Source organism: Sinohyriopsis cumingii, chromosome 10 (genome assembly GCF_028554795.1).
Source record: "Sinohyriopsis cumingii isolate HCF-2022 chromosome 10, ASM2855479v2, whole genome shotgun sequence".
Lineage (NCBI taxonomy): Eukaryota > Metazoa > Mollusca > Bivalvia > Unionida > Unionidae > Sinohyriopsis > Sinohyriopsis cumingii.
Window position 1 is genome coordinate 42,219,811 of NC_142970.1, and position 26,393 is coordinate 42,246,203.

The 26,393-nt window shown below is 34.5% G+C and overlaps 1 protein-coding gene across 7 annotated transcripts in view; it reads right to left on the minus strand.

Moving 5' to 3' along the window:
• The window catches only part of LOC149789932 (uncharacterized), a 475,016-nt gene that overhangs the window by 169,660 nt on the left and 278,963 nt on the right, over positions 1 to 26,393 (minus strand). For 3 of the 7 annotated variants that reach the window (XM_089972000.1, XM_089971998.1, XM_089971999.1), the window contains 3 exons: positions 25,746 to 25,780; positions 10,542 to 10,677; positions 5,263 to 5,345 (listed from right to left, as the gene is read on the minus strand). The exons of 1 other annotated variant lie outside the window; for it this stretch is intronic. In XM_089972000.1, coding sequence (XP_089828126.1) covers positions 5,263 to 5,345; positions 10,542 to 10,677; positions 25,746 to 25,780 — 254 coding nt within the window. Of the gene's footprint in view, positions 1 to 5,262; positions 5,346 to 10,541; positions 10,678 to 12,017; positions 12,391 to 20,529; positions 21,652 to 25,745; positions 25,781 to 26,393 lie in introns of those variants that run through there. 3 more of the 7 variants (XM_089972004.1, XM_089972005.1, XM_089972002.1) reach the window with 3 other exon arrangements.

Sequence of the window (26,393 nt, forward strand, 5' to 3'; positions counted from 1 at the left end):
TAAAGGAAGTGTGGAACCCGACTCCGATACAGCCTGCCTCATGTTGTAATAATAGTTTGTTTTTTTTTTAATACGAGGAAGTCTACAATAAAGCACTAGGTTTTATTTTATTATCATTTGAAGTGCACCGTTCACTCGCCAAAATTATAAAATGCAAATCAAATTTAATTTTTTTTAAACCATGCTAGGGCAAACAAATGGACTTGAAAAGTCCCTATACTCACACAAAACAATATATATATATATATATATATAATAATAATAATAATAATAAGACAACTGGGGAAATTTGACAAAGATTTTTGCTGTCCCTACATAGGGACTATATAACATACACACACTACAGCATTGACACACAAAGCACACACGGGACAAAGGAGATCCTTGGCAAAGATCACCAAAAAAATCAAGGATAGAAAACCTTGAAATGGAGATGACACCTATGTTTCAGACTACTACCCTTTAGAAAACACTAGGACTCAATAAATACCCCGTCAAAATTTAGTTAAAAACTAAAATTTTGATCAAAATTCTTTTCTAAAATAAAACAAGCACGCACACCTTGGGGGATACAAAAATACATGAAAACACTTTATTTTTTAGTTAAGTAGGTTAAGTGTATGGTGCTCCCCCCAAAAAAATAAAGAGAAAAAAAGAGATTAAACAAAAACATGTGCTATGTCTTACATTGTAGGACTATTCACTAGTCACCCTTGTGTTAATTTATAGTACATGTACCGATAAGGTGATTTTGTGTTGTCAGAGATTTCATCGAATTAGGCCTAGAAAAGGCTATATTGACAACACGTAAGACTCCTGTGGTACAATAGGGCCGCCAAAATGCTATCCAGCAAATGGGTGAAATGCAATATAATGTTTGATTTTACTCACCAACATGATAACTCCATGATATTAAATTATCTCTGGGATTCCATGATCAGTTGTACATGTACTGGCATTGCTTGCAATGAAAATTTCCCAAATTAATGAGCTAAATTGTGACCGTCCAATTTTTAAATTGGTTCCTTGGCCACTTTTTCAAAATATGACTCAAACGTGTTCTATCCAGATTTAGATTTGTAAATCAGTCTGAAGACTGAAAACAAGGGAATTAACCACCGCTGATGTCAAAGCCGAATCAAGCCTCTGTCGCGGAAAACCATATTTCATCTTGAGTGATTTTATTATTTGATTTATTTTCTTTCTTTATTTAATGAAGAAAGCAAAATTCATTTACTTCAATTCAGAAAATTGGCAGCTTGGGAAGGCTCTCTCTCTCTCTCTCTCTCTCTCTCTCTCAGGAAACATAATTATATACATTTAAGTTTTTATTTAGCATAAAAAGAACTGTCAGTGATTTGTATCTTCTGGCAGCAGAAAATACTAATAATAATACTACTACTACTAATAATATTTCACACTATTTCACAACAACATGTACAGTAATAACAACAGTGACACTTAGTATTTATTGTTCTGAGCCAGCAATTGGCAATTGCTTTCCTTGCTCTTACTTCTTAGTATAGTAAAGTGTTTGACCTCATGTGGTGACCACGCTAGAGTTCACTTCCAGGTCACTGCTTGTTTTTGTTTTAAGTTTTGTAGAAGACTCTGTTTTTATAATTCTCCACAAAGAAACTGTTTTCTTTGTGAAGTAATTATTGTTTAATAAATATTTATTAGGTTACTGTAAAAATAATGTTATTTTTTCATTGAATATTCTTACTTCCTTGAACATACTCAATAGTGGGGGGTAAGATTTTCTGCCGTGCTTTTCCACAGAATTCTGTATGAATTCCACAGAATGGTATGTGCTTTAATGGTATGTGCTGGGAGGATGGTCAATCATTTATCTTAGGGATCCATCCTCATTTTAGGTCAGAGATCATAATTTTAGGTACATATATAAAATCTGTTAAGTGTCTCAACTTGTACTAAATGAAACCTATTTGATTACAGTCTATTTCAGTTAATGGGAGGGGAAATAAGTAAAATCATTTCATGTAAGTGATTTCTCTAAAATTATAAGCATATAGCTTTAATTTTCATATAGCAAAGATTTTCTACCCATATAAAAGGTTTACTGATCTGAAACTTTCATTTTAAATCCATCATATTTTTTAAACTGGTGTAATTGAAATTTTGCTCATTAACCAAAGTTTAATTTTTTCTGTTTTACTGTGATATTCACCCATGTGACAGTATAATCAAATAAGATGATAGTTTAAATTATTGTTAATTTCTTAAGCATGCTATTTAATCTCATAGTTACATCTGCCATTGTTGAGCTTGATTACATTATTTTTTCAATAAAACTGAGGAACCTAAAATCTGAGTTTGGTTATTCAATTAATTTTAAGATACGTATGTACACATGCATTCACTTGACTGTATTTGAATTACATATAACTACATACATCCACAATTATAGTTGCAAATACAGTGTAATTATAAATAATTACTCAATCACACCAATTGCTTTATATTTGAACCCAAGTCTGTTACATGTATGTAAGACTTTGGTTCATCTATTCTTGGGAATATATGTCACCTGCATTTATACCTGGGCTAAACATGCGACACAGAGATTGAGCTAATGGATAGTTACTGGATATCAGTATGTGCATTTTACTGTGCAGGAATATGTGAAACAAAAGCTGCATTAGTGACTGGGGAAAAATATAACTGCTTATCACAATATAGATTGTATTCACTACACAAACCATGTAAACTGTTCCACACTTTATCCCTCTTCTGGAGCCATCAGTGGCCAAGTGGTCTAATAATCTCACCTTTACAGATTACTTGCACATCTCATCTCTGCATGATTAGGGAGGCTCATCCAAGTGGGTATCTGAAAAACTTGCTGGTAGCTTCCCAGGTTATCCCTCCACCAAATATACTTGCTAGCACGTATATGCTATCATTACTGAAAAATGATATTAAAACCCACCATGCAGTTATGTTACAAAGCAGGTTAGCATGAAACAGAAGGTAATTAAAAGCCAAAGGGTGCATAATAAAGCAAAAAGCAAGCATGCTGTAGATTGCATATACTTAGCATGGATTTTATCCAAATTACAGCCTGCACCTTGTGATTCACTAAATATAAACCATGTATTCAACGTAAAACAACCGCTCCGGTGGCCTAGTGGTTAGAGCGTCCGCCTTGAATGCGGGAGGTCGTGGGTTCGATCCCCGGCCGAGTCATACCAAAGACTTACAAAAACGGTACTAACAGCTGCCTCGCTTGGTGCTCAGCATTAAGAGGTTAGTGTTAGGACTGGTCAGCCCGGTGTCAGGATAATGTGACTGGGTGGGACATCATGCTACATGTCTGCGGCATGATGCCCCAGTGCTAGACATCACTATAAACTGCCACACTGCAGACATCATAGCGATATGACTCAAGAACTGTTAAAGCTACGTTAAAAATCTAAATTACACACACGCACACAAACATAAGACACATTTTTTTAAAAAGCAAAAAGAATATATTTTGTACATATCAACATGTGAATCATGTTGGCATGCAAAAATAAAGTCACATTCTGTAGGAAAGGATATAAATAAATATTTTGCAGCATTTCTCTCCAAACTATTTGTCCCAACGGCCCACATGTCTTCAGTTTTGTTGAACACTTTATATGAAGTTTATCTTTCTATAGCAGTTAAGTTGAGTAAACATTACAATGTCTTCTGACAGTTAAGTTCATTACAACATTTAAACAGCATGAAGGAACAACACATAATGAGTTATGAATTTCAAGTCAAATGAAATTTATCTGCAAATGGATATGCAATATAAAATCCTTGAAGATAAATTGTTTTTTTTAACATATAAATTTGCGTTCTTACTTTCATTTTCGTTAAGTTTGATGATAATATTTATGTTAGTAAAGTGATTTCCTAATTAAATTTATTTAGAAATCACTTTGTGCATCTTGTGATGTAGTCTAGAACTTATAGGTCAGCTTATACGCGAGACATTCACTTTTTAATATTTTTATCTATTCCGCTAATGGGTCGGCTTATACGCGAATAGCTTTATACTCGAGTATATACTGTATTTCAGTCATTCAAAAAACTTGGCTTAATCACTAAAACCTGTCCAAACACACTTTTTTAGTTCCTATTTTAACTGTTTGAATATTAGATGAATTTCTCAGAAAGGTTGATTGGGATAAAATGTCATACCTTGTTGGCACACTTAACCAAGGTAAAAATACAACATTTTCTGGACATTCTGCGACACACTTTTGTGGTACACATAATACGGACTTGAAGAACACAATGAAGTTCTATCTGCATCAGGTTTAAACAAACCCTGATTTTAATTTCTACTTTTACCATAACTTTAGAATGATTAATCTGACCAGATACCGATGTATGTAGTAGCACTAAGCATGATTAATCTGACCAGATACCAATGTCTGTAGTATCACTAAGCATAATTAAACTGACCAGATACAAATGTCTGTAGTAACACTAAGCATGATTAACCTGACCAGATACCAATGTCTGTAGTAACACTAAGCATGATTAAGCTGATCAGATACCAATGTCTGTAGTAACACTAAGCATGATTAAGCTGACCAGATAACAATGTCTGTAGTAGCACTAAGAATGATCAAGCTGACCAGATATCAATGTCTGTAGTAACACTAAGCATGATTAAGCTGACCAGATACCAATGTCTGTAGTAACACTAAGCATGATTAATCTGATCAGATACCAATGTCTGTAGTAGCATTAAGCATGATTAATCTGATCAGATACCAATGTATGTAGTAGCACTAAGAATGATTAAGCTGACCAGATACCAATATATGTAGTAGCACTAAGCATGATTAAGCTGACCAGATACCAATGTCTGTAGTAGCATTAAGTATGATTAAGCTGATCAGATACCAATGTATGTAGTAACACTAAGCATGATTAAGCTGACAGATACCAATGTATGTAGTAACATTAAGCATACAAAGTGTCAGTCAAATCCACTGCAATCACAAGTATTATTTTCATGCTTTATACTTGTCTTTATTGTGTCCTGTTATATTTCAAAAATTTCTTCCAGTCATTCAAATAGAGAGGGGAAATTCTTGAATACAATCAGCCATATAATTATGTGAGTATGCTTGAATAGCATTATATTTATATATTACCAATCCAAATCACAGGTGTGTTGTGATATGTTGCATATGAAGTGAACTAACATACAGGTAAACTATCTGATACATGCATCAATTAAGAAGTACTTACAATTTCCTGTACAATCTGTGTGGATGTCTCCTCAAAGGCAGTATTTCCTTCATCACTCATTAGAACTTCTGTAGCTTTATGATCTACAAATGTAAAAATAACATGCCATCTTCCACCACAACAATGAATGAGGATATTTGTTAAATTAATTATAAATCAATGACTACAGTTTATTTAAATTTAAATGGCAGCAAACACATATTTCAAAGCTAGCCAGCAAAGAACAGGGAGACAATTACTGTTATCTCCCTTAGGCCCAACCCTTCACAGCAGTTTGAAAACCTGACCATTACTTTGGATAAGCTGAATTCGAATTCCTCTTCAATTTTCAACCTTGAAATCTGAGCAACTGCTGTGTCTTGCACTATGCGATGCCAAATCAGTAGGACCACCAGAAAGGCACACATACACAGTCAACTTTATTAATGGCCAGGGTATCAATGTCTTTCTTCCTAACATTAACATGACTAAACAAGCCAAAGTGTGCCCATCAAATACCATCCTGTTACTCTATGAAGTTGTTCCCATGCCAATCCCGATGAGGTGGGAATGCTCTCATTGCAATGAACTCCATAATCCATGGATTACACTACAACTTTCGATTCTGACCAAAAATCATTTGAAATGCTACAAACCTCACAACGACACAAAGGTTAGTCCATGCTGTCTGCCTCTACCAACCTCCTCTACTCAGAAAATAAGCTCAATGAATACATTTTACCTCCTGAAGTATGGAAATTCAAAAGGTGGCAGCACATTTATTCTTGGCGATTTCAAGTTTCAATTGCACTGTTCTTGAAACCCATACAAATTAAAACTAGTCTATTTACATTTACGACATCAAACAGTCAATTAGCCAAATCTCCCATAAACATAAACAAGGTCACATTTTAGAGTGGATTCTTAAAGACTGGATGATAATATTCTACAGACTAAACTGGTGTCCATGAACTTTAACATATCACCTTCGCATCAAATGCCATCAATACATATCTGTAACTCCTGTTTGGTTAAGTGATATGACTTCATACTTAATGCCAGTTGACTATGAATTTAATAGGAATGGTCAGTTGAGTCAATTGGTTATCCACCCCACCAGTCTGAAGTAACAGACTTCTGTAAAAGTACATGGCGTCTTCATTTGGATGGACCGACTTGTGGTACAGTTAGTAATGCCAGCTTGCTATGTGGTTTGTTTATATGGATCAAGTCATACACGGCTTATTCATATAAGACACTATATGCTTTGCAGTATATCTGGCTAGTGCGTTATGGTTCCCACAGGCTGTCTGTCCATCTGTACCATATATATATGCATACACACTCATGATACTAATGAATGCTTGTGCTCTATTCAAGGACTGATCACTGTGTTCAGATCTTTCATGGCAGGTGGAGAGGACATCTTGACATCATCCATACAAGTAATCAATCACTCCACTGTATTCATGGAAACCATTTGTTTTGGTTCTGTTTCTGCATCTTAGGAGGATGACAAGGGCATATTGATATCATGAGACTAATCAATCTATCAGACACGAATAATGCTGCAATGCAAAATTAGCCTATTCCCTAAGTGAGTTGTTTTGTTAATGTATGTTACCTTACCAAGACCAAGAGTTACTATTATATAATGGTTACTATTATATAATGCACAGGAAGACCACGACCAAGATCTACAATTGTATAATGCATGGGACGACCACGACCAAGATCTACAATTATATAATGCACGGGAAAACCACAAGAAAGATCTAGAATTGAATAATGAACGGGAAGACCATGGCCAATATCTACAGTTGTATAATGCACGGGAAGACGAAGACCAAGATCTACAATTGTATAATGCAAGGGAAGGCCACGACCAAGATCTACAATTGTATAATGCAAGGGAAGGCCATGACCAAGATCTACAATTATATAATGCACAGGACGACTACGACCAAGATCTACAATCGTATAATGAACGGGAAGACCAAGACCAAGATCTACAATTTTATAATGTACTGGAAGACCACAACTAATACCTATGCTCAGTTTTGCAGCCCTGGCGCTGCTGTTCAAAACACTGGGATGGATATTTTCATGTGTGTACAAACAAGCAATTGTATGCATATATATGTCTTGTCTCCATACTCTATGGCCTTAAATATTTACACTACTCACACTTGGTTGTCATCTCTTTAATAATGTGTGGGGGGGGGGGGCACAAACAAGTGCAAACAAGAAATATATATTTATACAAAATGAAATAAAATTGAATGTGTTATTGAAACAACTTAGAAGTCTAATAATTTATAAGTAGTGTTAACTTCAAAACTATTAATTTCACCAGATTTTACAAAAATGTTGTATGCACCATATACAAACTTTATAACTTACTGCACTACTGAACAAGAAATGTGGATGATTAAATTTAAGTTAAAAACTTGGCCACTGAGCTGGTAGAATGGGAAGCTAACCTGTAAAAGTTGCTTCCCTTCTTCTACATAATATAGAAAAATACATTTTTCATCTTTATGGCAGGGCTGGATACATATGAGGCAGAATCTGTAGTTATTCATAATGTAATCTGATCATGTAATGTGTCTGACAGAAATAAGCATTCAATACTAACAACTGCATTCTAAAAACTGACATAAACACCAATGACCTTGATTTAATCCTTTGTAATGCATACTAATGTACTTTCAATAAATGCTTTTGTAATCCGCAATGCCTAGGTTGAATGGCGTCTTCGTCCTTGTCTATAATTCTATCGGCTGATAATCATTTTCTGGGCTTGATTGTCATTATTGTCACTGGTGACAGCGATGATGATGATACAAAAAAGATGCCAGCAAATAGACTGTCTTGCAATTTACCTATTTTGTCAGAAAAGTAGGGTAGTGGTCACTAAGATCAACATTCATTACATCAGCATATGCCACACTGTCTGGCAGGTTGGTATAAATGTGGTCAAGAAAAGCCCTTAATATTTGTGTTAACGTTGTGGGTTGATCTGTGGTCAAGGAGAGTCCTTAATATTTGTGTTAACCTTGTGGGTTGATTTGTGGTCAAGAAGAGTCCTTAATATTTGTGTTAACCTTGTGGGTTGATTTGTGGTCAATAAGAGTCCTTAATATTTGTGTTAACCTTCTGGGTTGATTTGTGGTCAATAAGAGTCCTTAATATTTGTGTTAACCTTGTGGGTTGATTTGTGGTAAAGGAGAGTCCTTAATATTTGTGTTAACCTTGTGGGTTGATTTGTGGTCAAGAAAAGCCCGTAATATTTGTGTTAACCTTGTGGGCTGGTCTATCAGCTGGACAAGGCCTAATGATTCAATAACTTGCAACCAGTTGCCACTTACATGGGTAATAAGTATGATGATAGTGATGATAATGAAAACAACCAGTTGTCACTTACATGGGCAATGAGTAAGATGATAATGATGATAATGAAAACAACCAGTTGTCACTTGCATGGGTACTGAGTAAGATGATATTGATGATAATGAAAACAACAAAGGTGTCGGCAAATTAGGTTTAACTCACAAAGGGTGTGATAGTATAATGTACTTGTGCCTGACGTTAAGAATCTTGCTGACATTAAAATAACAGTAGACCAAAACAGCACCCATCATGCACAATTCTGGCAGCCAGGTCAGCAATCTGAATCTACCAATAGACAGGAAACTATAGAAACCTTTTGGTGGACTCTGTAGAGCTATACTGACATTGCCATAGAGTTGTGCTGACATTGCCATAGACATGTACAAACATTACCAGTGTACTGATATTGCACAAGTTGTATATACATTGCCACAGAGTTGTACATACATGGCTTTAGAGTTGTACAGACATGGCCATATAGTTGTACAGACATTGTCAGAGTTGTACAGATGTTGCCATAGAGTTGTACAGATATTGCCATAGAGTTTTACAGACACTGAACTAGAGTTGCACAGGCACTGACATAGACTTGTATTGATATTGTCATAGATGTGTACAGACATTACCAGTATACTGATATTGACCAAGTTGTACCAGTGTACTGATATTTACCAAGTTGTACATACATTGCCATAGAGTCGCACATACATTGCCATAGAGTTGTACATGCATTGTCATATAATTATACAGACATTGCCATATAGTCATACAGACATTGCCATAGAGTTGTTTTGATATTGTCAGATTCTGATGGAGACAAAAGGGTCATTTCCATTCTCATGGAAATTCAGGCTGACACGAGAAGTATGAAGGGGAACAAGTCACTGTGAAAGGACTGACTTGCTGAGTTGATATACATATTTTAAAATTAGAAAATGTAAACTTGTTCAACAGCTTTAATTTGCTTTTTTGCCATTTCCATATATGCTAAAAATCAGGTTGAAACCATTCTCCCTCTTTTAAGGTCAATACTTTCATTATCTGTCTTTTCTGTCCCATGTATGGTTAAAACCAATTAGCAGTCATCATATAAACACTTCTTGTAAAATCTGACGTTGAGATGACTTTCTTTCAGAAGACGTGGTGATAAGATTTTCAGAAAAGCTGCCATGACAGCTATACTGGATATTATGGCATAATTTTGCCTTAGGACTAATTATATATCATTAGAAACCCTGTAGTAAAAATGTCATGTTAATATGACCATCCAATCAGTAGCACCATTCTCATTTAGCAACAACTTATACCAAATGATGAATGTGTGGATACAGTTTCATAGCAATCCTCCATGATGAATGTGTGGATACAGTTTCATAGCAATCCTCCACGTAGTTTTCGGTGAGTAATAATAAGAAAACATGTGCTCATGGACAGATTACATGTCATCTTGTTGTTGATGTTGTTGTTGTGGGTGTAATGCCATTTTTAGCATACGATGGTAGCCAGTATAACTGATGGAGGATGAACCTAGGAAAACACATGTAAAAACATTTAAATTGCTACCTAAACAATTTGTAATCAAGAGTTTTTCTTAAAAAAGTGTACCATTTGTCAGTGAGTGTAATTGTTATATTATATGCACTTCAAAATACAAAATAGAATACCAAATATGGATTGATGCATATCAAAATAATGGATGTCTAATAAATGTTTTACAAACTACTGTATTCCCCCTGCTTTACTTTCATATATTGGTTGTATGCAACAAACTGTATTTATGTAAGTCACATAAATGTACCTAATATAGGCAGGCCTGTACAATTCTCAATTTGTTATACACAATTATGGTGAAGAACCTAAATTCATTGAGTCTTATACATGTAACAATATCATGTAGTCACCATTACCTTGTTTCTCATCTTCAGAGTCCTCAGGGACTGGTCCAGATTCAGAGTCCCCAGGGGCTGGTCCAGATTCAGTGTCATCATGGTTTGGTCCAGATGGAGTCATTTCTGTCTTTACGCTTGACTGCCCTTTATCAACCTAGATGTCAAACAGAAATCACTGGTAAACTATGGCAAAACTTAATGTACAGAATCACAATGCTCTGGGATACAACCTCAGTGTTTGCATCAATAATTCCAGTTTTACTCATATAACTTGCTTGAAGCACATGCATTCAGTGGGAACTACAAACAACATCAATCAACTGCAATTGGCAAATTCATTCCATGGCATTTACTTTTGAAGTTTTTAAACTGGATTCAACTGAACCGACTCATTTGTATTCTAAATAAGACACATTTATCTAATTGCAGCTATGAAGAAATCTGATTGGCAGTGACAGATGGTAGTTTTAAAATGTATCTAGTGTTATCAATTGTCCAGGTTGGGGACTGTCATGGAAATACAATTGTGGAAGGTGAATAGAGACATTTTAATGTCAAATCAGTGCTGGAAAGAAGAGAAAAATAGCTTACCTATATTAATGGCTAAACGACTGACATGTATTCAGGTGCACAGTGAGCATGATTTTCCCATAATTCTTGTCTGAAAATGCCATAAACACTTCATGGGCCAGATTTGGCACACCTCACCAAAAAGAACACTTTGTGTCAAGAACTGTCCCCATAGAGACCATTAAATTAAACCAAACCATTATTGTAGTGACACTAAAAAAGAGAAATAACTCTAAATTGTGTTTGTGATTGCCTTCCCTAGATGTATAATTGTAACCTTCACTTGGGACATCTTGTGTTATATTCTTATATGCAGCAATAACTAAGTTTCAAAAGTATGACAGTATCTAAGAATTGATATATACACTCCTAACAAGAATATTGATGTTGAACTAAAGGTATTATTTATTGATACTTTGCAAATCCAGCCAATTTAATACATTTTGGGAGTAAATTGCTTTTAATTGTTATGACAATCATCATTTTAAATATAAACATATTATCAGAAAATATGGCTAAAAAGATGGAATATTATGTAAAGAGTAGTTTCCTCTAATCAGAACTTTAAGCATGATCACAGATATAACATCACTAGGTAAAGGTGGATTCAAAAACTGCTACATACTTTTTTTCATAACAGCACACAAGAGTTGATTTTCAACATAAATTCACGAGGAAATGTTCCTTTAAAAAACATTTCATACCACGTACTGAGTAGGCAGTTGTCATATAAAATATTGAAATACATGATCTCAAATATACTGTTAATGCATATCATACACTGCTATGCCTCCAATCAGCTGATTTCAGTCTCACGTGTTGTAGTCGTGCAGAAAGATTTTGAGATGACCCCTGGTAAAGGGACATGATCCTTCTCCGTTTTCATATTTTGTACATTAACGCAAGAGTGTCAAATACAATTACCTGATCAGACGGTCAAAGATTGCATCCATATATACGGCTAATGTTGTCATTACAGGTGACAGTTCCATAACTGTATGAAATTTGGTCCATTCCATCACAGTATTGTGTGTTTCAGCAACTTGCGATGTCACCAACAATAATTTCGTTTCAGATTAGCTGATTGTTTATTGCCCAACAATCCATGATTTGTTTACCACAAACTTGCACTTGCTAGCTTTCTTTATATCATAAATCTGAATAATTTATATGTGTCACCGTTTCAATAGCTCTTCAACGCCTCTGCGGCTTACATGCAGTGTTGATATAACACTTGCTTACTCTATACTGAGCATGTATGCTTCTACAGTATTCAAAAACTACTCGAAATTCTAGATGAGAACCCCATTCAGCATTGTTAACTAAATGTTGATTGGCTGATAGTACCGAAGTTTACATATCTTAAATTATCCTAACCAACAAGAGACCTCTTTACTCCAAAATTTGTTTCACATTTGAAACGTAATAATTTAAATTTAGACACAGGAAGTGCTTTCTTGCACTTTAGAACTCTTGTGTAGTTAAGATAAACAAAGATGGATTCTGATTCAGATATGAGCGAGTTTCAAGGTTTTAATTGAATTATTTAATGGATCAATCTTTAAAACTGAATCAGTTCTTGGTGTTAAGTCCAGTCTCAACACCAGATGCAAGAGATTTTAAAAACACCTGATGGGAATGCTATAGACATACTTAATGGATTGATGACATCGCTATGTTCGAGATCAACAAGTGTGATTCTGATGTTTATTCAACTACAGAGCTTAGACCATTAAGCAGTGAGAAAATAATTCTTTAAAAAACAATTCTTATTTTTTTCCCCTGAATCTTTGGTGGTAAAGGTTGTTAAATAAACAGCTATCCTGAGAAAATGGGGGAAGAAAAGCAAGACCCAAAATAATGCCAGCATAACGGAGATGTAGATATTTCTTGGAATCTACATTGTATTGTCATGAGTGCTAGGCAGATACTCAAATACCCTATTGCCTGGATGGCATCCACATATTTTGGGATCTCGGGAATACCGGACATCATGACCAAAGAAACCTTTGATAAAAGTAAGCACATATTTTCGCGCCAATGGAACAAGTGTCAACCCACCCAGAGGCCAACCAGGACATGACAATATTTGCCAGACATGACATTGTTATGTCAGAATCCTTGAGAAATGCATGGAACAGTATGACCATCAAAAATAGCAGTCAACTGATGAAGGCATTATTGCATATAAAGGAACAGTATGACCATCCAAAATAGCAGCCAACTGATGAAGGCATTATTGCATATAAAGAAAGAGTATGACCATCCAAAATAGCAATCAATTGAGGAAGGCATTATTGCATAGAAAGGAAGACAATCATTCAAGCAATACCTGCCAGGAAATCCACAACATTTAGCACATAAGTCTAGAAAGTACCTATCCCTAACACCACAAATTTAAGGTATATATATATATATATATATATATATATATATATATATATATATATATATATATATGGACAGCTTCTTTTCAAGTCCCCAGTTTTTGGAAACTTTACATCAGGATGAATAGTTCTCCATAGTAGAGTCCAAGCAAATAGAAAATAAATGCCAAACATTTTTTTATATAAAAAAAAACTGGTTTAAAAAGCTGGGTGACACAAAAAATTAGGCAAATGCAGAAGCTGGTCTGTGTTGCCTGGAAAGATGAAAAAATTGCCCATAATTGTATTTTATTTAATAACATGGATCCCACAGAGCAGTTCTGTGTAACTCACAAGGAATTACTAGGAGGTGAAAGATAGTTCATGTTCAAAAGGTTGCATTTGATTATTAAGAAAACAATAGGGAAGTGGATACTGTAGACCATTAAGAAAACAGGGAAGTGGATACTGTTGACCATAATAAAACAATAGGTAAGTGGATACTGTAGACCATAAGAAAACAATAGGGAAGTGGATACCGTAAACCATAAAAATACAATAGAGAAGTGGATACTGTAAACCATAATACTACAACAGGGAAGTGGATACTGTAGACCATAATACTACAATAGGGAAGTGGATACTGTAGACCATAATACTACAATAGGGAAGTGGATACTGTACACCATAAGAATACAATAGGGAAGTGGATACTGTAGACCATAAGAAAGCAATAGGGAAGTGGATACTGTACACCATAAGAATACAATAGGGAAGTGGATACTGTAGACCATAAGAAAACAATAGGGAAGTGGATACTGTAGACCATAAGTATACAACATGGAAGTGGATACTGTACACCATAAGAATACAATAGGGAAGTGGATACTGTAGACCATAACAATACAATAGAGACGAAATGGAATAAGTACCTATTGGAGATTCTAAGCTACATTTTTAAATATTGGATTTATTTTGTGTGATTCAAAACACTTAATATGACTGATTTCATATTTGAAGGGATGCAGGAATATATCACGGAAAAATATAGTGATAACAAACTGTACAACTTGTAAGCTGTTTTTTTATTTCATTGAAAATGGTTGTAGAGCAGGATCCAGAACTTCAGGAAAATGAAATAACAGGAATGAGTGCTGTCTGCATTATAGTATGTGATAGGACTACTGACTATGTATAAGCCTTAGAATGAGTGAAGTAATAGGGATGAGTGCTGTCTGCATTACTGTACGTGATAGGACTAATGACTACGTACGAGCCATATAACAAGAAATGATTACAAGAGGAATTCAAATCCCCAACAAGAAGTGATTACTGCACTGATTAAAATAAGACACACTATCATATTCAGAAGCAAAGAAAGAATACAGTCAATTTGGCAAAACATCTGGATCACAAATAAACAATTCTAAGACGGAAATATTATCAGGAGGAACATATAAAGGGATTCAACTTTGACATCCACCAGAACGTTTTTAAAAAAACAAAGGAAACGCATTAGGAATAACATAACACATAAAACAAACAATTTCAAAACTGTATTCAAACAAATTTCAAAAACAAAGAAACAAGAAACAAATATGGTACAGTATGAACTTAAGATTGAGTCAGTCTATATATTCCTAACTATTACCAAATGTTTTAAAAATAAATTGATGGGATAACAAGATCTGTGAAAAGGAATATAGTATTTTGGTTAGGGATAAACCTAAAAACATTCCCAGGAATTTACTAAAAATACAACTAAGACCCTAGACCCACCCATCTGATGTAAAAATAAAATACTTATAAAAAATATTACTAATATAATATAATTTTTATCCTAAAATATGGACATAGAAAAAGAGGAAAATACCACAATATATACCGACACATACGAAACAAAATTAATTTGTAGAAAATTGCATATACTGTAAAATCTAAAGACTTAAATAACAATCTGAAACTAGTTATAGAAAAATCTTAGCCATATAAAAACATTAAAATACAAGCAATATTACTCTGATGCCAACCTGATGCATGGCAGACAGGGGAAATAACTCTCAGAAAGAATGTACTGAGATAAACAATCCATGTGACCACTGAATAAGAATCAGAATGATACAAAACTGTTTTTTTATAAGCCAATGTCATATGGAAGTCGTATACAATTACCTTTGCCAAGACATTAACAGAAAAGAGTGAAGACAACAAGCGTTGTAAAATTTAACAAATAATTGATTTCCCTAAAATACAAAGTGAAAGATACGAGAGAAAAACTTACGGTATTGCATATTAAATCCAAACATAATCAAAGAGGTAAAGACAAGTCCTAGTAATAAAAAGTCCTGAAGATAACTGAGTTCAAGTCCTGAAGTGATCCAAAGTTGAAGGCGATGATGTGCCTGTTATAGTCTATTAAGTACTGATTTGTCAACAGTCTCTTGTTGAATCAAAGAAATATTCTAAGTCTGAATTCAGTATCAATTCAAATGACTGTCTTTATCCAGGTATTTTTAAGAGCACTTTTGTATTTCCAGGGAAAATAATCACTTGAATATGTTGAAGAAAATAAAACTCAGCTCAAATTGGTCATAATACAACTGAAAGTGGTAGATGTTAAAGCAGATGTGTAAAATCCTCACAGTCACAAGATAACATAGTTCTCTACTTGACCTCAGGATACAATTGGCATTTTCTAAAAACAACCATTGCCAAATGGAAAATTGCCTTCTAGAATGATTTAATGATCCTTGTTCATTTACAATACAATAGCCTATAATATTCACTCAGGAATCTCCAAAACCCTGACCAAAATCAACATATTTACTCCTCCTTGTTTACCTGAATAATAATGTTAATAAGCTCATACACATGGAGAATAATGAAGTATTCTTAGTTGTTTACATCATGAAATAAAAATGAAATGAAAGAGACAATCAGGTCAAGCAGTAGTTAGCTCGGGTTTGGACAAGGTCAAGTCCAGCAAATTATGTTACATTATAATAACATGTCATGAAATAAAATATTTAAAACTAACAGACAAACAATTAAATATACATAACACAACTCCATCGCATAAAAGAACAGAGTGTAAAGGACATACAACAAATGCAACACCACATCATGGGGACAAAGCAACAAAACTTATCAGACCTTCAGGCTCAAGGACACTTAAGGATTTAAAAAGGGTAAAGTCAAGAAACCCAGCCAAATACGATTACACGTGAAGGGAATAGAATATGTACCTAGAAACTGATGATGGATTAGCTAAATAACAAAAGATGATAATGGAAATGTCATAAAACTAAAACATAGCTTCATTAATTTTTTTCTCCAAATTATTTTCATTTTATAGATAAAATACCAAATCATCAAAAACATACAGGTACAAACAAACATAAAAGCCTTTAATTTTAGAAAACATGAAAGGGCATCCCATAAAGGCCTATGTGATGGGATGGGGATGAGTGGTGTCCACAAATAACGAGGCTACAGAGCTAAAAGTTTGAAAAGGAAATTTCATCCTCAAAATTTCATAATCATTAAATTTTAGAACCTAATTATTTATTGTCACAAAAATTGATGAACTTTTCCTGTGAATTTTTAGTTTAAATATTGGGACTTTAAACAAATTATCTCTTATATTTCTTCAGGTAGCTCCAAGGGTACCGTGAGAGTCGGTGTTAAGATATCTCAGGGTGTACAAAGTCACGAAACCAAGAGAATAAGAAAGAAGCCGTGGAGACTTCCAGTGCGTACACAAGAGGCACAGTGTATAGAAGGAGAAGGAGGAATGAAGGAGGAAAGAAGAGAAATTAAATGAGTACTTGGGAAAACTCATTGAACATAGACTCTCTCACAATAGGACAGTAATTTCTATATGACAAAGTAAAGAGTAAAGGGCATTTGGTCAACCCGGCCATTATTGTATTATGATATACTGAGCTGAAGATTTATGTCCATGAAATTCTTGCAATCGTATATTTGATAAAATTGTTATTTATTCAACTTTGAGATGTTATATGTATTTAGAGGCTTGGAACTGCTGACTGGGGGCTCATGGGTAATTAAATTTTAATGCACACATTTTGCAGTATTATTATAATACTGTAGTGGATCAGTATTATTTATAATACAGTAGCGGGGTTGTGACAATACTTCTCGTAATGAAACAGTGACAAAAACAATGAGGGAGGGATTAATTACTCTAATTTATAAAGGGAAAGGGGAGAGGGAAGAACTAAAAAACCTTAGGCCCATCTCCCTCCTAAATACCGAATACAAAATCCTAAGTATAATTTAAGCTGAAAGTTAAAAATAGAATCCATAAAATAATTAATTATATCCAAACTTGTGGAGCAAAATGAAGAGATATCCAAAATAATATTCTAAGTATAGAAAATGTATCAGACTACCTAAAATAAACAGGTCAAAAAGGTGACATGGTACTTTTTGACCAGGAGAAAGCTTTTGACATAATGTATACATTATCCTGACACCAGTCCGACCTACCCTAACACTAACCTCTTAATTCTGAATGCCAAACGAGGAAGCTGTTAATACCATTTTTGTAAGTCTTTGTTATGACTCAGCCGGGGATTGAACCCACGACCTCCTGCATCCAAGGCAGATACACTAACCACTAGGCCACCGGAGCAATCTAGCTCTATCCAGCCCAATGTTATTAAAATGCATTGATATTTTAACCAGATTTAAAAGCATTAACTTGGAACCAAAATCGCCTTGGGAGGGCCTCTACATATTCTCAGATGCGAAATAGAGGAGATATCTACAAAAATAATAAATTAACAAAATGATTAGAAGTTCCAAGAAAATTCAGAAATATCAAGGATCTACTAGCTAAATATAGAGATAAGAAGGATTTATTGATACAAGACAAGAAAAAACATACTTGGATAAGAGAGGAAATCACAAACATTTAATGAAAGGTATAACTAGAAAATCAAGCAATAAAATGTGATAGAGCATGGGGGCACTGGTCCAAGCTAAGCTCCCTAAAAATACAAAGCATCTGTTTCAAATACGTGCACAATGCATGGCTGATAGGAGAGGTGGCGGTGAGATGGCATATGATCAGAGTATAGCCAAAATGTCCACTGTGCAAAATAACACCATTTAGCATGTTCCATACTATGGTGCAATGTGGAAAAAGACAAAAAGAAAGAGTAGAAGTTATGCTAGAAAAAAACGAGAGAGGTACCGGAGGACTAATTTACTATATCTCTACGAAAATTTTGACAAGAAAACATTATACAAAATCACACAATATATAATTGGTATAATGATGGCTTGTGGACAGGTTATCATAACTGGAAGATGACCTGGCCCGGGCAACATTCCTACTGGCTGGGGGGAGATGGGGAAGGGGCATCACTTTACTGCCCATGTAGGGGCGTGTACCACAAAATGTGGGCTGGGGCCCCTGCATCATCTCTCACCTCAGGAAATATAATTTTTTCAACTAAAGGAACTTTCTAGAATCGGGGGGATGGCGGATCCAGTTTACCTCCTGCTTAGGGGAGTTGTACCATCAAGCATGGGCTGGATCCCTATCCTCATCTTTCATCTCATGGAGGAAATTATAAACACAAATAACTAGACTTTTCTAAACCCCTCTGGTGCCTCTAAATGGCTCTTTTTTCTTCTTTCTTTATTGTATCTAACCAACACATAAAAACAGAAAGGGTAACTCACAGAGTAGGGAACTAACAAAATATAAAGGTTTAAGTCTTAGAAGGGAAACAGGGGACTTTTATGTGGATAAAGTACGATGCATAGACATCGCAGGGCTATGTCAAAAGGCACCACAAGAAGTGGACAGGCCTGCAGAACCATATCAGAAAAACCCACATGAAGTATATAAACACCACAACAAAAACATGGGGACTGATAAGTTACTAACCCACTAATAAATCTCTAAATCCTTTTGGAATTTTTTAATTTCATAATGTAAATAATAACGAGGCCTAGCTAGAGTCGGGAGAAACACAAATAAAGGAAGTGTGGACCCCGACTCAAATACATCCTGCCTCATGTTGCGAAAATAGATTTTTTTTTCAATACGAGGAACGCTACAACATAGCTACTTAAATAAAACACTAGGTTTTATTTTATTTTCAATTGTAGTGCACCGTTCACTCGCCAAAATTATAAAATGCAAGTCAAATTTAATTTTTGTTTTATAAAACCATACTAGGACAAACAAATGGACTTGAAAAGTCCATATATATATATATATATATATATATATATATATATATATATATATATATATATATATATGTGAATGATAAGACAACTGGGGAAATTTGACAAATTTTTTGCCGTCCCTACATACAGACTATATTATATATAGCATGCACACTATAGCACACACGGGACAAAGAAGATCCTTGGCAAAGATCACCAAAAAATCAAGGATTGAAAATCTTAAAATAGGGACGAGACCCATGTTTCAGACTACTACCCTTTAGAAACACTAGGACTCAATAAATACCCCATCAAAATTTAGTTGTAAACTAAAATTTTGATCAAAATTCTTTTCTAAAATAAAACAAGCACGCACACCTTGGGGGATACAAAAATACATGAAAACACTTTATTTTTTGGTTAAGTGGGGGGCATGTGTCTGGTGTCTCCCCGCCCCCAAAGAGATTAAACAAAAACAGCATGTGCTATGTCTTACATTGTAGGACTATCCACTAGTCACCCTCGTGTAAATTTATAGTACATGTACCGATAAGGTGATTTTGTGTTGTCAGAGATTTCATCGAATTAGACCTATATTGATAAAACCACAGGAGTCTGACGTTTTATCAATAAAGTACGGCGAAATCTCTAACAATATGAAATCTCCTTATCGATAATATAAATAATGTTTATTTATATTATCGATAAGGGGATTTCATATTGTTAGCGATTTCGCCGTACTTTATTGATAAAACGTCAGACTCCTGTGATAAAACGTAAGACTCCTCTGGTACAATAGGGCCGCCAAATTGCTGTCCAGTAAATGGGCAAAATGCAATATAATGTTTGATTTTACTCACCATCATGATAACTCCGTGATTTTAAATTATCTATGGGATTCCATGATCAGTTTGTACATGTATTGGCACTGCTTGCAATGAAATTTCCCAAATTAACGAGCTAAATTGTGACTGTCCAATTTTTAAATTGGTTCTGTGGCTACTTTTTCAAAATATAACTCAAGCGTGTTATATGCAGATTTATATTTGTAAACCAGTCTGAAGACTGAAAACAAGGGAATTAACCACCGCTGATGTCAATGCCGAATCAGGCCTCTGTTGCGGAAAACCATATTTCATCTTGAGTGATTTTATTATTTGATTTCTTTTCTTTCATTCTTTAATGAAGAAAGCAAAATTCATGAACTTTAATTCTTTTCAGAAAGTTGGCAGGATGGGAAGGCTCTCTCTCTCTCTCAGGAAACATAATTATATACATTTAAGTTTTTATTTAGCATAAAAAGAACTGTCAGTGATTTGTACCTTCTGGCAGCAGACAATACTAATACTACTACTACTACTAATAATAATAATAATAATGATATTTCACACTATTTCACAACAACATGTACAGTAATAACAACAGTGACACTTAGTATTTATTGTTCTGAGCCAGCAATTGGCAATTGCTTTCCTTGCTCTTACTTCTTAGTATAGTACAGTGTTAGACCTCATGTGGTGACCTCGCTAGAGTTCACTTCCAGGTCATTGCTTGTTTTTGTTTTAAGTTTTGTAAAAGACTCTGTTTTTATAATTCTCCACAAAGAAACTGTGTTCACTGTGAAGTAATTATTGTTTAATACCATGTCCATTGTGAAGTAATTATTGTTTAACAAATATTTATTAGGTTACTGTAAAAATTATGTTATTTTTCATTGAATATTTTTATTTCCTTGAACATACTCCATAGTGGGGGGTAAGATTTTCTGCCATGCTTTTCCACAAAATTCTGTATGAATTCCACAGAATTGTGTATGCTTTAAGGGATTTAGAAGCTCTGTGACACTGGGAGGATGGTCAGTCATTTATCTTAGGGATCCATCCTCATTTTAAGTTAAAAGTCATAATTTTAGATACATATATAAAATCTTTTAAGTGTCTCAACTTGTACTAAATAAAACTTATTTGATTACAGTCTATTTCAGTTAAGGGGAGATAATAAGTAAAATCATCTCATGTAAGTGATTTCCATAAAATTATAAGCATACAGCTTTAATTTTCATATAGCAAAGATTTTCTACCCATATAAAAAGTTTACTGGTCTGAAACATTCATTTTAAATCCATCATATTTTTTTAAACTGTTGTAATTGAGATTTTAGTCATGAACCAAAGTTTAATTTTTTTCTGTTTTACTGTGAAATTCAACAATGTGCCAGTGTTATCAAATAAGATGATAGTTTAAATTATTTTTAATTTCTTAAGAATACTGTTTAATTTTATATTTACATCTGCCATTGTAGAGCTTGATTACATTATTTTTTCAATAAAACTAAGGAACCTAAAATCTGAGTTTGGGTATTCAATTCATTTTAAGATATGTATGCACACACGCATTCACTTGACTGTATTTTAATTACATATAACTACATACATCCACAATTATAGTTGCAAATACAGTGTAATTGTAAATAATTACTAAATTACACCAATTGTTTTGTATTTGAACCCAAGTCTGTTACATCTATATAGGACTTTGGTTTATCTATTCTTGGCAATATATGTCACCTGCATGTATACCTGGGGTAAACATGCAACACAGAGACTGGCCTAATGGATAGTTATTGGATATCAGTATCTGCATTTTACTGTGCAGGAACATGTGAAACAAAAGCTGCACAGTGACTGGGAAAAAAGATAACTGGTTTTCACATTCTAGATTGTATTCACTATATAAACCATGTAAACTGTTCCACACTTTATCCCTCTTCTGGAGCCATCAGTGGCCAAGTGGTCTAATAATCTCACCTTTACAGATTACTTGCACATCTCATATCTGCATGATTTGGGATGCTCATCCAAGTGGGTATGTAAAAAAGCTTGCTGGTAGCTTCCCAGGTTACCCCTCCACCAAATATACTTGCTAGCACGTATATGCTATCATTACTGAAAAATGATATTAAAACCCACAAACCAAACCAATCATGTCTTCCTCTAACCCGAACCCCCAGGTCCTGTACTAGGTTTCCTGGCTAATGGCTTATATGGAACATGGAACAGATACCACTCACCATGCAGTTATGTTACAAAGCAGGTTAGCATGAAACAGAGGGTGATTAAAAGCCAAAGGGTGCATAAGAAAGCAAAAAGCAAGCATGCTGTAAATTGCATATAATTAGCATGGATTTTACACAAATTACAGCCTGCACCTAATGATTCACTAAATATAAACCATGTATTCAACGTAAGACACACTTTTCTAAAAAAGCAAAAAGATTATATTTTGTACATATCAACATGTGAATCATTTTGGCAGGCAAAAATAAAGTCACACTCTTTTGGAAAGGATATACATAAATATTTTGCAGTATTTCTCTCCAAACTATTTGTCCCATCCATGCCACATGTCTTCAGTTTTGTTGAACACTTTATATGAAATTTATCTTTCTATAGCAGTTAAGCTGAGTAAATATTACAATGTCTTCTGACAGTTAAGTTCATTACAACATTTAAACAGCATGAAGAAACAACACATACTGAGTTATGAATTTCAAGTCAAATGAAATTTGTCTGCAAATGGATATGCAATATAAAATCCTTGTGATAATGGTCAAATTGCAATGGAATGAATCTACTCAAGTCATATATCATGATGTCAATTCATGTATGTGATTATTAAATAAGACAAGGTCATATCAACAAAACATAGGTTAATATATTATAAAAGTTGTATATACACCCATTCAGTGAGCATGCACGTACTCATATACTCGACACAAATGTTCTATCTCTGAACTTTTATGACCACCAAATTCATAGACAATTGCTTTCAAAATTTGATTTTTCATTAGTATATTTGTTGTAATTTCCAAGTTAATGATGATCAAAACTTGAGTAAAATACATGCTCATGGGTGAGAGTTTTTCTGAAACCTAGAGCTGTGTGAAAACATTTCCAAGTCTGAGTAGTGAGAACAAGTGTGTGGGTGTGATTTGCATTTTTAACATAGCTTTAGCAATTTTTCAGTCATATTGCTACAATGTCTGCAGTGTGGCAGTTTATAGTGATGTCAAGCACTGGGGCATCATGCTGCCGACATGTAGCATGATGTCCCACCCAGTCACATTATCTTGACTCCAGGCCAACCAGTCCTAAAACTAACTTATTAATGCTGTGTGCCCAGTGAGGCAGCTGTTGTTACCATTTTTTATAAGTCTTTGGTATGACTTGGCCAGGGTTCAAACCTGTGACCTCCCACATCTGAGGTGGACATCCTAGCCACTAAGTCACTGGAGTGGTAGTAGCATGAGCAAGATTTCACAGTAGCTGCAATGATGCCATATTGGATGAAAGATGCAATGGGGTCATATTGGATGACAGATGCAATGGGGCCATACTGGACGACATATGCAATGGGGCCATATTGAATGACAGATGCAATGGGGCCACACTGGATGGCAACTACAATGGGGCCATACTGGATGACAGATGCAATGGGGTCACACTGGATGACAAGTACAATGGGGCCATACTGGATGACAAGTAAAATGGGGCCATACTGGATGACAGATGCAATGGGGTCACACTGGATGACAGATGCAATGGGGTCACACTGGATGACAAGTAAAATGGGGCCATACTGGATGACAGATGAGCAAAACTTTCATTCAACCAAAATACATCAAAAGAAGTATTTTGTTGAAAACCTCCTCATGTTGATATAGCTATTATTAGAGATAGTGATGACATGATTTTCTAGAGGGCCAACATATTCAAAATCAGATCAGCACCATTTATTTAGGACCAACTGGAGATTAAATTAAGTCTTCTAGAATTAAACTCCATGCAGATATGGCTTTTAATTTAGAAGAAGTAACTAGAAGACTGTCAAAATTATACGAAAATGGCCATGCTGGATATCTTTGTAGTATTATGTGACTAAATGTTGAAATGTTCTCTCTGTGTGATGCATCTGACTTGTTTAGCTTGCTGAAACAGCAGCGAATTTGTCATTGTTCTTGGAATAATACTGAAAAGTATGTATGAACTTATCGCTTTTCACAGACTTCTTTTATTAATTAATTTTGATATTTTGTACAACACAGTTGGGAAAGGGACTGCCATTGGTATCACATGAAAATTGGACCTCTGATGTCATGGATATATAGGCTGCAAGGCTTTTAATACCATCAATGAAAAACGGAGAGTACTAGGTCAACTTTTATCAACAATAATTTCATATCTTGCATCAAAAAATAAAAATGTAATAAACATTCTATTTGCAATTTTTGAGAAGATAAATTATCTTCCATTTCATTCTTGTAAGTACCGATAAATGTAATGCCATTTAATTTTGTCAGGCTTATTAGTAAGCAGCTACCCCAATGTGGTTTATGTGACTTCCAACTTTCTGATGGGCAATGCACTCTGACCCCATACCCCAACCTAAATTACAGAATATCTAAGATGTGGTGGGTAAGACTAGAGGAAACTGACTAGCTGGTATGACCTTCTGTTTAGGAGTTCTAAAAATATTTAGATGGTGGTTACCAAGATGGCTACATCTATTTTGGATGTCATATTGATTTCAGACCAAACTGACATCACGTGTGTTTTAGTGAAAATCCCTTGCTGATATGATCATTCATTCTGAATTTTAAGATGGCCAATGTGGTGAAAATGTTGGATATGCATGTGGGAACATTTTCATTTAAGATTAACTATATCTTGGCATGAATGTGTCAGGAAATTTATTCTCTATGATGTTTAGGAGTAACATCAGATAATGTAAAATGGCCATCCCACAAAATCTCCTGGTCTATAAATATACCTGCGATGGTTTATAAAATAAAATCCATCACTTTCAAACAGTGAGGGGAATTACCCCTTCCCCTAACATTTTGTTTCTACTGTAGAATAGACCCTGACTTAAAAATAAAATTTTGCAAATAGTATTAAATTTGTATCATCTATCCATATCACACATCAGAGGTTGTATAATGTGATACTATTATATTGGAAGTGAGCTATCAGTACACAATGAATAAACACTATATGATGCATCAATGAACTACTTACATTTCCTTGTTCTTCTGAATCTTTATGACTTCCTACTGCAAAAGAAAAATTGTCCCAGATAATTGGCAATACCACCAAAACATTGAATTTGAATGAGGTATTTATTAAAATCTGTACAAACTAAAGATTACAGTAAAATATGTCTTGGAACAATTCAATTTTCATAGACATCATGGGCTCTACTGGCCAAAAGTATATACAGGAAGGCCAGACAAGATTGTTCCTTCTCGTTCAACCTGCTGAGCACTGAAAGCAATGAAAGCATCTCAAAATGACCATGTGACGGGGGATGTCTTGAAATAACTTGAGTGTCCAGCTCAGCAAAATTTCCGGCTAATGGGCTCAAACCCAACTGCATGTAATACAAAAATCAACAACAGTCAGGCTTATCTTTACAATTTTTCATTTAATTATGTTTGTTTTAGAATCTCCACATTTTGAAAAAAATTTAAATAAATTATAATTTACTAGATCGGCAAATTAAATCTATAAAAGTGGGTGGGATGGATATTCTTTTCTTTCTTCCTTTTCCTTCACAATTATTTTTACTTCAAAATTATATGAGAGATCGCTAGTTTTTGGGGAGGGGATTAAAATATCACACTTGCATCTAGGTTGATGAATAAAATTTAAAATTATGACTGACTT